This window comes from Pleurodeles waltl, chromosome 4_2 (assembly GCF_031143425.1).
Source record: "Pleurodeles waltl isolate 20211129_DDA chromosome 4_2, aPleWal1.hap1.20221129, whole genome shotgun sequence".
NCBI classification, from domain to species: domain Eukaryota; kingdom Metazoa; phylum Chordata; class Amphibia; order Caudata; family Salamandridae; genus Pleurodeles; species Pleurodeles waltl.
The window spans coordinates 967,352,017-967,369,220 of record NC_090443.1 but is presented as its reverse complement, the minus strand read 5'-3'; the positions used below and the strand labels follow the sequence as shown (position 1 = coordinate 967,369,220).

At 46.5% G+C, this 17,204-nt stretch overlaps 1 protein-coding gene across 1 annotated transcript in view; it reads right to left on the bottom strand.

The window, feature by feature from the left end:
* Positions 1–17,204, bottom strand: part of ARMH1 (armadillo like helical domain containing 1) — a 121,216-nt gene that overhangs the window by 44,291 nt on the left and 59,721 nt on the right. Inside the window, exon 6 of the mRNA XM_069232804.1 lies at positions 12,135–12,219. Within this exon, the coding sequence (XP_069088905.1) occupies positions 12,135–12,219 (85 nt within the window). The remainder of the gene's footprint in view (positions 1–12,134; positions 12,220–17,204) is intronic.

Below are 17,204 nucleotides of genomic sequence, written 5' to 3'. Positions count from 1 at the left end.
AATATGTATTATATAGTATATCAGATCATTACATTTCTTACTTAAATATTCTTTGTGGGTTTTCTAAAATCTGGATGCATGGTCTGGTTTGACAACACAGATGTCTCCAGACAATGTGAGCAAGACTAGAGAGGGGCTTTGGCTCCGCTCATATGTTGGGGGCCAGGAGTACATGATTTAATTGGGCAGAAGGTGTGTGCTTTCACAAAAAAAGTGCTTGCCTCCACCAGCTTGATCATTTTGTTTATTTATCCATGTGGCTTAGCTTGAACTTTCAGGGGACAAACACAAGGCATTGTAATGCTATAAACGTGGTTTAGATAACTACATTATGCTGTTTCTCTTGCTCTGGCAGCAGCACATATGGGAGGAAGGCAGTCATTAACCTACATGGAGTTTAGGTGTGCCTTGACAGTGGAACTGTCACCTGACCTTTTACCCTGTCCCAATATTATTTGCTTCCACACAAATACATATTAATTCACATACAATTTACTTGTAACACTTTATATTACCCTACAACATCCTTTAAAGCCGGACCTATTGGCATTGCCAATGCTTGTTACAATTCAGCAGCTGGAGAAGCCCAGCCCATAATGATATCCATTTCTCTTTTTCTCTCTTTGAATATCTTTACAGTGTAATTTGCTGTTCACCACAGGTTATTCATTTCAAGAATCATTTATTTTGGTCGAAAAATAAGTAAAACATTTTGTACATACAAACATAGCAGACAATAACCTACTTTGAAATAATTATAAAAGTACAGACTCCACAAACTCAGTAGATCTTAAGATCCATTAAAGGGGGAGGGGAAGCCAAGTTAGCCACAGACCAAGATGGATGCCTTTCTCGAATGTCCCAATGCGGCTCCATTTGTGGGGCTCCTGGAATGCTCTGAGGGCATGTGAGGGCCCAACAACTGATCGGCTTTGGAAGCAGAAGTGACAGTCCACTTGCTCCTTAAATCATGGATTCCCAGTACCCACCGTTACTCCCAGAACGACCACGTTTTCCTCCCAGTCAGACGCCCACATGAAGTGGCAAGCTGGTGGTGGAACAAATGTGAATAGAGATCTCTGCGCCCTCCATTTACCAGCATTAGAAGGGAATCCCCTTCATCTGTAATGGTGTGGCTGCCGGAGAGTGATAGGCTGGATCCTCAGAAGAGGAGAGGGTTGGCCACACCATGTCCTCAGAGTGGGCAGGCTTGTCCCAGAGTGTAGATAAGACAACAAGCTATAGGGCATTAAAAAGATGAGACCCAAGTAATCCGAGTCCACCCTTCTTCAACCCATTCTGTCTGCATAAGAGTGCCATTATGTGGGTCTAGCCTGTATTAGGGACATGATATTTAATAGAAAAGGAACACAGTCCAAAATAAACAAATTACATAAAAGTGGGACCAACCGCCAGCCTTATGTAGCTCCTGTGAAGGTAGGTGTTGTTCTAGTTTGTCCCTTGCCTATTCCATTTCAAATGAACAATTTGGTCTTATAACAGAGTTATGTCCCTCTGAATCACGTCTGGAACCCTTAATTTGGAGGTTTAAGAAATGAAACAATCTGCCAATAGTATCAAATCTGCTTTCTAAATCTAAGTGTGCACAGTCACGTGGAGGATTAGCTTTGATATGTGCAACAGAAATCTAATCAATAAGCACAAACCATTTGGAGATGGTATATATGTATGTGGTGTTTGTATAACACGAAGCTAGTTGAAAAGGCAGTGGTGCGTTATATAGAGTCAAAGGCATGCAGTCAACGAATGACAAGAGAGGTAGGTTGTTACAGGATTGTTGCTGCATTAAGGTTTAGTGTTATTTAAAGAGGTGTGTCTTCAGATTTCTCCTAAACTGGAGCAGCTCGGGGTTGGTCCTTATTGATACTGGGACCTTGTTCCAGATCCTGGGTGCATAGATGGAAAAGCATACTGCCTTGGTTTTAATTTTGTACACATTTTAATCTCCAGTCTGATGGTGTCGTGGCTGCGGGTGTACCGAGAGCCACCAGGGATGGTGTGCTTGCCCGCAGTATAAGCGAACATATAATGGATTGTTGTTTTCAAAAGACAGTTTGTGCAAGGGGGAAATACCCAGTGTTGGACAGCCAAAAAAAGACCCTTGCAAAAGTTTTGCTAGTGGGGCTCGGCACTGCTAGAAGATGATCATTTCGAGAGGACATTTAAAACATAGGCACCATTAAGGAGCTCTCCCACTTAGTAGAAGTCACACCTTCTACAGACAAGGAGCTGATTCACACAGGTTTAGGGAAATTGGGCACTACTATGTTTAATTCACTCATGGTTGCACACACTTGCTTGATTTACAAGCACACATTGCAAATTACCTAAAGTCATAGATTCATTGAGACAAAGATCAGCTTCCCCATAGGCTCTGCTACATAACTTGAGAAGTTAACTTGTACACAGTCAAATGCAAATGAAGAAAAGTTGTACTTTACCTGCACTTAAAGAGGTGAATCATTTTAAATGTGGAAAAATTCTTATGATAGGAAAAAACGCAAGTGTTTAATTGTGAAATGCCTAATGTATATTTAAAACAGAAGGTCTGTCACGAAATTGTGTGCCGGTGTTTGAGAATCATCAAAATGGAATGCCTCATTTGTGTGTGTAGATGATCATTTACTTTTCTTGACTTTGGAACCCCTTAAATACTCCTTGAGTGTTTTTCCATGTTTTGTGACACAGGTGTAGGTACACCTCCTGAGTGTGCAAAATAAACGCATACACATTCCTTTTACATCTATGCACACATATTGGACTCAGGAACTCAATAACTTTGTTCGATTCGGTCGCCTGTCCTTTACATATAAAAAAGAGACAAATAACAGACACAAAAAAAAACATTGATTAGATTGAAGAAGGGGGGCAATTAAGGTATAAGCAATAGGAAGCAGTGAACAAATATAAGAAAAAAGGACATTAAAATCTAATATTTTTCTGAGAGTTCATAATCCCTCTTTGCAATAGTTATTCCTCATCTCAACTCGTCATTGGGCATTAAGGGCCATATTTATACTCTGGTTGCGCCGAATTTGCGTCGTTTTTTTCGACGCAGAACTAACGCCAACTAACGCCATATTTATACTCTGGCGTTAGACGCTTCGGGCGCCAAAGTGCCCGGAGTGTGCGTCATTTTTTAGCGTGAACCCCTTCCTTGTGTTAATGATATGCAAGGGAGGCGTTCCCGTCTTAAAAAATGACTCCCAGGCCTTTACGTGGTATTTATACTCCCGGGCAAAAGAGACGCCCGGGAGTGGGCGTGGCCAAAAACGGCGCATTTGCGCTGCTTTTTAACGCCTGGATCAGGGATGGCGTTAAGGGACAAGTGGGCTCAAAATGAGCCCAGAGTGCCCTCCCCTGCCCCCAGGGACCCCCCCTGCCACCCTTGCCCACCCCAGGAGGACACCCAAGGACGGAGGGACCCATCCCATGGACATTAAGGTAAGTTCAGGTAAGTATTTTTATTTTTATTTTTTGTGGCATAGGGGGGCCTGATTTGTGCCCCCCTACATGCCACTATGCCCAATGACCATGCCCAGGGGACATAAGTCCCCTGGGCATGGCCATTGGGCAAGGGGGCATGACTCCTATCTTTACAATGATAGGAGTCATGTTGATGGGGGATGGGCGTCGAAAAAAAATGGCGCAAGTCGGGTTACGACGATTTTTTCGACGCAACCTGACTTGCCCCATTTTAAGACGCCCATACGCCATTTTCCCCCTACGCCGGCGCTGTCTGGTGTACGTGGTTTTTTTCCACGCACACCAGGCAGCGCCGGTCTGCTAGCGCCGGCTAACGCCATTCAATAAATACGGCGCCCGCATGGCGCTTCAGAATGGCGTTAGCCGGCGCTAATTTTTTTGACGCAAAACTGCGTTAGCGCAGTTTTGCGTCAAAAAGTATAAATACGGCCCTAAGGCCCGTATTTATACTCCGTTTGCGCCGAATTTGCGTCGTTTTTTTCGACGCAAATTCGGCGCAAAACTAACGCCATATTTATACTTTGGCGTTAGACGCGTCTAGCGCCAAAGTATGAAGAAAGAGCGTCATTTTTTGGCGTGAACGCCTTCCTTGCGTTAATGAGATGCAAGGAAGGCGTTCCCGTCTAAAAAAATGACGGCGACGCAAATGCGTCGTATTTATACTCCCGGGCAAAAATCACGCCCGGGAGGTGGCGGGTCAAAAAAACCCGCATTTGCGCCTGAATTTAACGCCTGGGTCAGGGTAGGCGTTAAGGGATCTGTGGGCTCAGAATGAGCCCACAGGTGCCCTCCCCTGCCCCCAGGGACATCCCCTGCCACCCCTGCCCACCCCAGGAGGACACCCAAGGATGGAGGGACCCATCCCAGTGAAGTACAGGTAAGTTCAGGTAAGTATAATTTTTTTTATTTTTTAATTTTTTTTTGTGGCATAGGGGGGCCTTATTTGTGCCCCCCTACATGCCACTATGCCCAATGACCATGCCCAGGGGACACAAGTCCCCTGGGCATGGCCATTGGGCAAGGGGGCATGACTCCTGTCTTTACTAAGACAGGAGTCATGAAATGGCGTCTGGGCGTCGAAAAAATGGCGCAAATCGGGTTAAGACGATTTTTTAGCGTCAACCGGACTTGCGCCATTTTAAGATGCCCTAACGTCATTTTTTCCCAACGCCGGCGCTGCCTGGTCTACGTGGTTTTTTTCCACGCACACCAGGCAGTGCCGGTCTGATTGCGCCGTCTAACGCCATTCCATAAATACGGCGCCCGCATGGCGCTTCAGAATGGCGTTAGACGGCGCAAAATATTTTGACGCTAAACTGCGTTAGCGCAGTTTAGCGTCAAAAAGTATAAATATGGGCCTAAATCTCTCTTAGTTTTTGGTTGGCCGTTCTGTTCATCATTGCTTTCCTTCTGCTGCCAACAGGGTAACTCCTTCTCAGTCTATTTACTTCCTACCAAAGATGTAATGTGTCTTTTAGGCAAATAGCTGTTTCCTTGATGCTTGTTCTTGCAGATCCTCCAACAGATATCTAATATTTTCCTGGCACCATCTAATTTTTTAGTTGCTGCCATCATTCTATGTCTATTTGACAGTTGTCTATACTACTCACAAAAGAGCACAGGATAAAAGTCTTCTTTGAATTTACCACTGGATGGATCATTTAGATTGTTTTAATAGCTGCCGAAAGGTGGTAATTAATTTTGTTATAGGAACATGATCTTCTGGAGAACGAGCAACTCAGCCTTGTGCTCCTTTCATTTCTTGAGTAAAGATTGAAAGGCCAGAGCTACTTTCACCTATCTCAGCATCTTAACTGTCCAAAACCTATGAAATATCGGTGGTAAACCGATCCTTAATTGCCTCCTTTATCCTTGCCAATGCTTCCATCACAAGGACCTTCTGATGTATATATGCCATATTTAATTAGACACAGATGGAAAATGACCTCAGATTTACCAACTGGGCATGTTTGTTTCAAGGACTAGCTAAATTTCCATCCTCCACATCCCACGAGTAAGACAACAAAACATATGGTAGCTCTCCCAGAATACAGTGCTCATACAAAGGTATGATTTAGAAATGAAAACCCAGGCAAGGTATGACGTTCTGAGCTTACATTCTATTTCTAGGCACCGCTAGGAGCACAAGTTCCTCTTAAAGATGCAGTTTGAGTATAACTGGAAAAGTCCTTGAACATAGTGGAAAAATACATGGTCGTATAAAGTTAAAGATCCAGATGAGATATTTCTCAACAAATCCACTATCCCTGTAGATACTGAGAAGATCTTGAAAAATGCTATTAAAAGTAGAATCATTTTCACTCCGATGATTGGGTGTGGCTAAGGTGGCCAGGATGGCAATCATATCTAGAGACGCTCCCAGATTTCCTCCCACAGCCATATACATACTACTGCATAGAGTTATCTTGTGGTGCCAAACCCCCATCCTCCCCCCCCCCCCCCAGTGGTGGCTCCTGGGCACTGGAGCAGTAACAGTGGAGAGAAATAGGATGGCAAGAAGGCCTGGTAGGGAGTGCAAGAGGGAGTATGGTGTGGCTGCGCACATCCAAGATCGCGGCATCCCACTGAATACAACCTAGGCTTGGGAGATTACGTTTTGGCCCTGCCAAGGCAGCATCTGCTGCTGAAAGGAGTCCCTCAAGGGATCATGACTGACCGGCTCTGGGAAGAAGTCAACTGAGACAGGGCCAATTTCACCCTTGAAGCAAGGTGGGCGGCTGCCAGATTGAAGCCATCCGGCAGAAACATTCCACAGACCTCAGAGGCCTGTGGCTGAGGGTGCTGGCTGCTTGTGCTGCCTCCCAGATGGGAAGATACAGAAGAAAGTGGGCCAGGTACAGCTTTGGCACCCTCCCCCCCTTTTTTCATGTGACCCAGAATTAATGGCGTGGTGCTGTTGGATAGCATTCCTGAATGGAGGAGACCCTATTCTTTGCCTGGGACACCTCTGCACAGCAGCTCCCAAAGAAGGAGTCTCTCAGACCACACCGAGGCTAGTGAGGCGTGGAGGGGGGATCCGACACCCATACAAGAGAGAATCTAGAGTGGGCGTGACAGCGGATGCACTCCCCCTAAATAAGGCCCTTGTGAGGCACCCGAAGGACCTTGATTAATTAACTGACCTTGCTAGGCCCTCGCAAGTGAACGGGCTGGACTGAAAACCCACCTGCCATCGGTGTACTGACCAGCTGGCCCTACACGGGAGGGAGCCAAGACTGCGACAATTCCTGGGAAGGTGTCCTTCAACTTCATTTTTCTCGCTCTCTTTTTTTCTTGCTGGGGTCACATTGAAACCCATGACCATGACTGCTGGGGTGTTGCCTCGTGCAGACCTGTGAGAAGTAAGGGACAGAAAGCCATTTACGCTGAGGCCCCTGTTGCACTTGCTGCCTCAAGTGAGAGAGTGGGGGTATGCCCTTCGGACATGTTCTCAAGACTGTTGAGCTTGGTCAGCAATGAGTGAAGATTACCCCCGGATCCCAAGGGTCTGCTATTTCTATGGTTGAGTCTGACACCCCTATACTGGACCTGCGGCCTTCCCGTGGGTATAGACAGCGGCCAGGGTGGCACACAGGATCACACAATATTTGAATTGGGACTTTGGACAGCCCAGGGATTGCCAACGATGGGGAAATATAGGGAGCCCCAGGCACACACCAGTCACTGATCGACAAACATACTACTCCTGCTTTGGACCAGCCCAAGCCACTCAGTGACCCCTTGAATTCATGTCAGTTGGACTGAGTGGGGGTAGATGTTGCCCTCCTCTGGCAAGACCTTCGGAACGTGGCCGGCAGGGTAACAGAAGCGGAGGGCAGGATTTCACTCCTTGGAGAACGACGTAACCATCCTTAGGGCAACAGTGTCTCAGCTGGCTGCCACCAAGGGCACCCTCAAAAAAAGGGCTGAGGATGCAGAAAAAAGGCCCAGAAACAAAAAATGTGCACTCTATGGGGTTCTCAGAGGAGACCAAAAGCACAGTGTTGAAAGCATTTATAAAGACTTGGCATCGGTCCTGGATCCCAGAAGTCACTGCGGGGTGCCCCTTCAAGACCCATAATTGCAAGTATACTGAATTTTTGAGATCACGTCAACATCCTACGAGAAGCTTGTAAAAAAAGTAACCTACAGTTTCATTCTAACCACATTATGATCTTCCCGGACTAAACCAAATTGGTACGGAAGTAGCAGAACTCCTTCAAGATGGCTACGCTGAAACTACAGGAACTGTCCTTCCTATATATGTTGATCTTCCCGGCAACATTGAAAGTGGTTTACAATTTCTGATCTCACTTTTTCAAATCCCTGGAAGAAATCTGGGACTGGATAGCAGAGAGAAAAGTGCTCCGCAGCCAACATTTCCCACCTGTTCATGTGGAAGACCAGCAGTTGCAGATACACAAGCAATCTCAGCCAAAACTTTCACGTAAAATGTTGAAGTCCAGAAAGGTCCACAGAAGCTGCAGGGGGTTACTAGACTCGTTTTGGTCAGAGAAAGGTCAAGATCAGAAGGTGAGTGGCTCCCCTTCTGAAGAGGCATGCAATAAACAGAGGGGTAGTCAAGGGACCACATCGGAGAGAGAGAGCCCCCCTACCTCTGTTTAAATGAGGTTACTGTATGAAACCTGGGGTGTTATATCACCCCACTTGATGGGTGGGGGGGGATTGGTGGTTTGGCTCATGGAGAGCAAGATACCATATGGGTCCCAAGGTGGAAGTCCCTGGATCCCTGGGTGGAAATCCTTATTAGGAGGTGGTCCAAATCTAATGCCCTGTATTAGGTTATAACTAGTTATGTTACAACAGGAATCTGGGGCAATAGATACTTCTTGGGTGGAAGTGAGGAATGAGGTGGAGTTGAGGAGGTACAGATGTTCAATTGCATGCTTATATTGAATGTTTCAATTTTGTCTGACACTGCACTCACCCACAAATGTAGCACAAGCACCACCACTAGACATCCAGAACGCAGTCCCTCACAGCGGTCCAAACTATATATTTAATCACACTTCAATGACACACTTCAATGTCATGACCTGGAATGTCAATGGTCATTTGGTCTATATTGAGCAAGGGGGGTCCTCTGCTATGCCAAGAAGACTCGTCTGGCTGTGCTGGTAATGCAGGAAACACACCTTTTGGGGAATAAATGTGTCCTTCTATGCAGATTAGGGTACAACCAGGCCTTTCAGGCATGCTATGCCAAAGGATCTAGGTGGGTGACCATCCTCCTACATAAATAGTTCCCAATGGCTGTACCGAAAACTGCCCTAGATCTCCAGGGTCGGTAGGTGGGAAATGAGGGCTTGATTGAAGGGAAACAGATCAACAACCTCAGTGTCAATATACCTCATCAGACACCTGCCCTAACTCTAAGGAAACTTTCAGCTGTAGTTATGACTCACCCTCAAGGCATCACAATCATAGCAGGGGATTCCAATGCAATCCCAAACCTTGAAGTTGACCTCTCGGGTCCTCCTACACACCACCAAACTCTGTGGTCAAAGTAACTGAAGGACTGTATGGATTCTCTGGGCTTCTGCTATGCCTGAAGGACCTGCTACACACTTTCGCACATCAATCTCCTGCTTCTACTGGCACTCAACATGATCCATCTTGAAAGAGATTTCTGTTCACTCCCCTGTAGTTCACCACTTCACCGCACAGAAGGCGTATGTGGCGACTGAATGCTTGGTGTCTGGTGGACGACCATTCCACTGAACATTTACAGGATGAACATCCGAATATACAAATACAGGCTTGGCGGCCCCCACAGGCACGCTGTGGGCTGCTAGCAAAACCACGGTTAGGAGGAGTGGCCAACGACAGACTGAAAATGCCAAATATGGCCTGATCACCAAGCTTGAGACCCAAACCGTGCAGCTACAAAAGAAGTGCAATACAAATACTCATTAGATACTATATAGACAACTTAAGCTCGATAAAGTGTCGCTACAGCAGACTAATGCTGGAGGGCAGCAAACTGACAGATATAAGAGCATGGGGATAAAAACAGGAAACTCCTCTATTGGTTTGCCACCAGGGACATGGGGTCCAGGATAATCCTGGGTATTACAGATCAAAACAGGTGTTACGTTACTGCTACAGAAGAAGTGGAATTGTTCACTGAAAACTGTCAGGCTCTATACACCTCCAAACCTTGTCCATTCAGCAGAAGAGACAGCCCACTTATTTTGGAGATATCTCTCCCTACACTTACATAGTCCCAACAACTGGAGTTTGATGCTCTTTAATGGCAGAAAATAATAGAGAAAGCCACACAGGATATGCATACTGGGTAAACACCTGACCCTCTTCCATTCACTCTTGAAAATGAACCTCTTGCCAGAATAATGTATTGCTCAGGTTCAGGGCTGGCCTATACGCAGACGATTTTCTGCTCTGCCTGGCCAACACCAGGAATTTGGCCCAATATTTGCAGATATTGAAGACTTTTAAGGAAGCCTCTGGCCTGCATGCAAACTGGCATTACTCACTTCTGGTGCCATTGAAGGGGAATGGGATTTAGAAATACCAGGGCAGGTTGAGTGAGGATGGCGGATATGCAAATTTACTACAGGGCCTCAGAACTCTTGGTCACTAATGACTGGCTGACCAGTGGGTGGAGCGATTCAGGCTCCCGAACAGAAATGGCCCTACTGGGCCTAAACAAAGTGATGCACCTCATATGGAAACCCCATCTCAGATAGTAGGAGGTTGGTGGCCCTCAGTTGGCAGGAAGCACACTGGAATAAAAAAGCTGAGACAGCAAACCCCACTATGGAACGGCCACTGGCTGTGCCATGCTTTGTAGCTGCAGGGATTCAGCCAATAAGATCAGGATCACGACCCTGGCGGATGTGTGGAAAGGTTTCTGTCAGATGACTTTATTTTGTAACGATGTGATCAAAAACAATAAAAAGTTTACTATAAAGAATAGAGTCACATTGCTATTGAGCAAATGTGTACTAAAAAAAGGTTAATAATTCTTAGTTCATGGGTCAGTGTGAACGTATGAAGTCCTGTTGAAAATTATTTCATTCGACTCTGATGTGAAACAGTCACAAACTGACCGTCAAAAAGTTTGAAACATTTTCAAGGCTATTGTTGTGTTCTGAAACAAGCTAAGGGTAGCGTTCTTGCAGACGTTACAAAGTATATATTTACCCAGTGTATCGATTAAAAACGGTAAAGTTCTTTCTCCTATCTTATCTGTGTCCTAAGCTTTGCAAACTAAAAACATTTAAATGGAAAATATCTGCTGCTGTTCTGAGATCATCGCCACAATTGCTGCTAGTGGTTACACATGTAGCTTATACGACTTGCCCAGGTTAGGAAGTAGATTGCAAACATGCACTGTAATTTTACTAAAATGGAAAGGCTCATCTTGGTATTGCAGTCTACTAAAAATATATATTTATACTCCGTTTGCGCTGAATTTGCGTCGTTTTTTTCGACGCAAATTCGACGCAAAACTAACTCCATATTTATACTTTGGCGTTAGACGCATCTTGCGCCAAAGTTCATGGAGTTAGCGTCATTTTTTTGCGTGAACACCTTCCTTGCGTTAATGATATGCAAGGTAGGCGTTCCCGTCTTAAAAAATGACTCCGATGCATATGCGTCGGATTTATACTCCCGGGCAAAAATGACGCCCAGGAGTGGGCGGGTCTAAAAAACCCGCATTAGCGCCGGATTTTAGCGCCTGGGTCAGGGCAGGCGTTAAGGGACCTGTGGGCTCAGAATGAGCCCAGAGGTGCCCTCCCCTGCCCCCAGGGACACCCCCTGCTACCCTTGCCCACCCCAGGAGGACACCCAAGGATGGAGGGACCCACCCCAGGGACATTAAGGTAAGTCCAGGTAAGTATATATATATTTTTTTTTTTGTGGCATAGGGGGGCCTGATTTGTGCCCCCCTACATGCCACTATGCCCAATGACCATGCCCAGGGGACAGAAGTCCCCTGGGCATGGCCATTGGGCAAGGGGGCATGACTCCTGTCTTTGCTAAGACAGGAGTCATTTCAATGGGGGATGGGCGTCGTAAAAAAATGGCGCAAATCGGGTTGTGGCGATTTTTTTGCCTCAGCCTGACTTGCACCATTTGTGGACGCCCATACGCCATTTTCCCCCTACGCCGGCGCTGCCTGGTGTACGTCGTTTTTTTTAACGCACACCAGACAGCGCCGGCGGCTAACGCCGGCTAACGTCATTCAATAAATACGGCGCCCGCATGGTGCTTCAGAATGGCGTTAGCCGGCGCTAATTTTTTTGACGCAAAACTGCGTTGGCGCAGTTTTGCGTCAAAAAGTATCAATATGGGCCCTAATGTGCATAACCGCTGACATGGTCTTTTGTATTGCATTTTTCTTTACCATGCTTAGAACTTTTTCCAGAGATTCTAAGTTTCCTGAAAATAGTAGTTTCATTGTACAGTTCTGAAAGTCAAATGCACTTCTAGAGATGCCTTACTATGTGCCCCCCCCTGCTACTTGTAAACCAGCCACCCCCTACTTGGGAAGTTTCATTGGAAACAGTAATGTTTCAGCTTGAGGCCCGGGCGAGAAAGGAAACAATGCACAACACTTGCTGCAGGGATCTTCCTACCTTCATACTGCACCTCCAAGTGCATGGACTGCAAAACACCTAGTAGAGGGCCCACGATGCAGGGAGACACCGTCTTAACCAACACCTGTGTAAAAACACAACATTCATCTGTACATTAGAACTGCAGGGCGCACGTGTTTCCAGGCTGCTTTAGATGATGACATAAATGCTTGCTTGAGGATTTTGAAAGTTGCAGGGGCCCTGTAAATGTAAGGGTCGTGGGTCCAGAGAAGCAGGGGAAACAGGGAGGGCCAGAAAGCGTTGGTGTTTATGGACTGGCTCGAGCAGTTGTGCTTTCACTGTCTAGTTTTCACATATTTGATAATAATACATATATTCATAACATGCCAGTGAAAATAAAAGTAAGGTCATGAAACTTTGGATTCGGAACAAGTGTAGCAATAACCATACATTAACACAGTTATTGCCCTAGTGCATAATTCCATCCAAAGTCCATAGTAAGGTCTAGGTAACTTGGCAAAAAATACATGATCAGTGCGTAAAATCTCAAAGATTTGTGTTACAATAGCTTTAATGACAAACACAACTTGAGGTCATTCTTACAAGCCAGCCAGGTCAACCAACCAACCAAGAGCGGCACCACATTAAGATGCTAGAAGGAAGCTGCCTTAGGTTGCCACCACAGGAGTGGGCCAGGTTGCTATATAAACAGCACCTCACTGATGGGGTCTAATTGTAACCAGGCTGGAGTTGCAGGGGCTCCCGTTCAAAGGGGATCTGACCTGGTGGTCCGAGCTGGACTGTTCCTACTGGAACAGGACCAATGGCAATCCGGGTTTGTGGACATCAGCAACTAATTGACCAGCTAGCTCAACTTTTTAACCTTTTCAAACCTCTCCCAGACACTTAAAACATTTTTTTTTCGAAAACTACTGAACAGATTTACAACAAACCAAGCAAAAGGACTTCTCAGCGTGAAGTTCTACTTTTATTCCAAGTCAACATGTATGTGCAGTGAATTATCTCAATGCACTTGTGTCAGAATAGGGGATGCATTACCATTACTAGTTTGTTGACAAAAGCTAGAAGGAAGGTGGATACGGTACATTACTGGGGCTTTCTGAGCAAGTAACAGGGGAGCTTGGAAATTTTCAGATAGCCTAGAAGAAAGAGGACCCACGTCAGATGATCACTTTCCTATACATAAGAGTTGGACTCGAGGATGGCACTGCACCAACCAAAGGATAAGGTGACTGAAATTCTTGATCTGATGGAGGAGGCATTAATGGTAATTAAATAGCACCTGAGCAAGGTGCAGAGGCTGCTGGGCAGTTTGAATGTAGCACAGATGTGGCGAGGGCAGGTTGGCCTCTTTGTGCAGAGAAGAGGCTAGCTTTGTCAGGAGCTACACTGCCGTATCATAGGGTAACGGAAAAGACAATGATAAAGCTGAGGTCTTTCTTAGTGGAGTTTAATAGGTTGATGTACACCCTAGGAGAAGAAATAGAGTGGAAGATAAAGATCTTCTCAAGTGGCTCTGAGAAATACTGAAGTATTAGGTGATATGTGAAAGAGGCTAGAAGAGCAAGCAGATGGCTTAGTACAGCATTTATTACATTCTTTCTGTTGGGGTCACCTAAGTCTAATAGGGCAGTGACCTCATGAACAGGAATGTAAACTTTTATAAGAGAATGAGCTGGTGGTGGCATTAGTTAAGAGGCAAACAGTAAAAGGCAATACTGTGATGCTTTGCACGATGTTCATGATAGACTGCACAATGTTTAATGTGATTTTCATGGATGGTGTTTACCGAATATGGAGAATAACAATGCTGGTGTATTCACTCATTGTCATGGATGAGGTTCTGTGGGCTGGCATCCAAGGGAGATGGAAAGTCAATACGAATACTGACCGAACACTGGAAATTAGGCAAACCCTCACTCTGCACTGCAACTGATAGAGGCATCACTGGACCACCTGATGCCAAGGGTTTCCAAGAAGTTCATAACGAGCGCCAAGTGCTGGCTGGTTTCACAGGAGAGTCTACTTAAGATGAAAGATGACATACCAGTGTGTATGTTACCATTAGTAAAGAGGCTGGTAACCGATAACAATAGTGGCCAATTTTGCTTGGAACATTTTTTAAATGAGCCAAAGAAGGGGAAATGGGAAGAGTAATCCAGAAAGGTAGGGTGAGGGAAAAGGTAAAAGGGTGGACATGTTGTGACATGAAGGTGCTGCTGGGATTAATAGAACAGTGACAGACAGTTTGCTTGTCTGTTGTGAACAGCAGTTGGAGACCTCTATCTTGAAATTTGGTTTGGTGTAGTTAGGGTAGCAACGCCACTCGTGGCAGAGGGCCAGTGGGGTACACTAAAAAGAGATCATTGTGCAGAGTAATAAGCAATGGGTGAGGAAGAAGGGGTGTGTAAGACACTGACTTATTAATTGGGGTGGATGTAGTCCACAACCAGTAATGAAGTCACTAACATGTCACGTCCAGGCAAAGGTTACAGTAATTTAAACTTGAGGTAACCCCTGATAGCAGTGGCACACAAAGGACATGCTTAAATTGCAATGACAATGGAGTATCCTTACCACCACGATTGTGGTTTGCCCACCCGATTTAAATGCGGACGGTTCTTTCGTTTAATCATGGCAGAGGCTACTCTGCCTCGTCCATGATTAAACACCTCCAACGGACCGAAACAGTAAGGCCCATTGTAGACTGAACCTCTAATTCAGCTCACTGAATTTCGGAAAACTCTGGCGGTAAGAGGCACTGAAAACTGCTAAATGCTCTCCTTGCCATGAGGATAACTCCCATGGCCAGGCAAGCATTTTTTTTTTTTTTCAAAAAGAAAATCTGACTTTGGGGTTTTCTTTTTGAAAATTAATAATAATAAGTTTGGTAGACGGCTCTGTCATGTTGACGGGCTGTTCACCAAACTTTAAACACCGAATTGAACTGCAGTGATGGTGCTGCCTACCAATGCTTTGAAAATGACAGCAGGTTTGGTAGTCATTTCTAAATCTGTCAGGTGGAGTAGTCTCAGCCTGGCGGACTTTAAGTCCTCCGCCAGGCCAACAAAGGTTCCTCCATCTGCCAAAACATAAATCAAGCCCTTAGTCTCTTTTTTTCGGAACTAGGATTTCTTCAGGGGGCAAGGAAGTAGGCTGTATCCAGAAGAGTCACCCTGACTGTAAGGTAGGCTTGCTACAAAAGTTGCTGAAGTGGATTTTCAGGTTGCAACAAGCTTTGAGCAGAACTAAATTGATTTCCTTGCCCAGAGAGGTTGCACCTTGGGCAGATTGACTTGAGTGGTTGGTCTCAGTTCTCTAGAGGTCAGGAAGTCTAACATTTATTGGCTCCCTGGACCTGTAGGTGAGCAATTTGGGGGGTCAGAACTTACTCCAGCAGAGGCCACCAGCAGGGTCCAGTCCACTTTCATTTACAACTGGTCTCTACATGAGAAAGGCCTCTTGTAGCTTTTGATGTAGCTGTAAGACCAAAGCAGGCCAGCTAACTCACTCTTGGAATTCCGCCACAGCTATTATGACACACATCTCGGAATCCGCCGAAATCCAGACACCCATACAAGTCCGCCACACCAAAGGTCAGTGTTAAACTGGCGAAAACAAAACCTCCACCTCCACGCCAACAGAAACACGCCCATGCTATTACGACCCACGAATCCACGCGGCGGTCTTTCAACCGCAGTATTCCATTGGCGGTACACACCGCCGCGCTCAAAATACACACACATCTCCAAAACACCGCCACATTGGACAATTCAAAATACACACACCTGATACACATACAAACACCACTCCCACACACCCAACACAATATAAAACACACACCCACATCACCCACAAACACCTACGACCAAAAATTAGTCACGAAGGCCAGAGAGACAGCACAGAATAGACAATCCCACCACACAGAGGCACACAACACCATCACCCACACAACATCCACGCACAAAACACCACACACCATTACACATCACCACACACATCAACACTGACACCGCCCCACACATCACACACACCACCCCATGTCACGCCAAAGACACCCCCGCTTTTCCGAGGAGGAGCTCCGGGTCATGGTGGAGGAAATCCTACGGGTAGAGCCACAGCTATTTGGCTCACAGGTGCAGCACACATCCATAGCCAGGAAGATGGAGCTATGGCGCAGAATCGTGGACAGGGTCAACGCTGTGGGACAGCATCCAAGAAATCGGGAGGACATCAGGAAGAGGTGGAACGACCTATGGGGGAAGGTGCGTTCAGTGGTCTCCAGGCACAACATCGCGGTTCAGCGGACTGGCGGCGGACCCCCACCTCCTCCCCCACAACTAACAACATGGGAGGAGCAAGTCTTGACCATCATGCATCCAGAGGGCCTCGGAGGAGTCGGTGGAGGAATGGACACTGGTAAGTCAAATCTTAACTATCAGATCCCCCACCCTACCTGCATGCTATCACACACCCCCACCCTCACCCCCTCCCCTATCACCCAAACTCCTCACTAATGTACTAAGAACACAAACCACACATCCCAACACCAAGCCCTGCATGACACAACTAAGCATGGACACCCATCACTAAAGCATGCTCACTGCACATACCCATACCAACCCCTAACCATCATCACACAAGCCCCCACACAGGAATGCTTGCACTGGGGTACACGCACACCCACCCATTGCACACCATGACACACACACATGCAATAATCATGCTCTTATGCCCCTGCAGGATCACGAAGGACCGTCACCACACCGGAGGGTCCAGACAACTCCACTCCACCCACAGAAGAGGCCCACAGTGACGACAGCAGCTCTGCCCTACTGGATCCTGATGACCAGCCCGGACCATCGTGGGCCTCGGGACAGTCGGTTCCCCTTGCACAGGCACAGCCCAACACTGACCTTCCACCCTCTGGTAACACCAGCACAGCACCCACCCAGCGGGCCCAAACCTCCGTACCCAGGACAGGTCAATCAGCTGTGTGTCCACCACTACAGGGAACCCAGGATAACCCACCACCCCAACAACAACAGGGACCTGGGGGCAGTGGTAGTGGGCACACGGTCCAGGGGA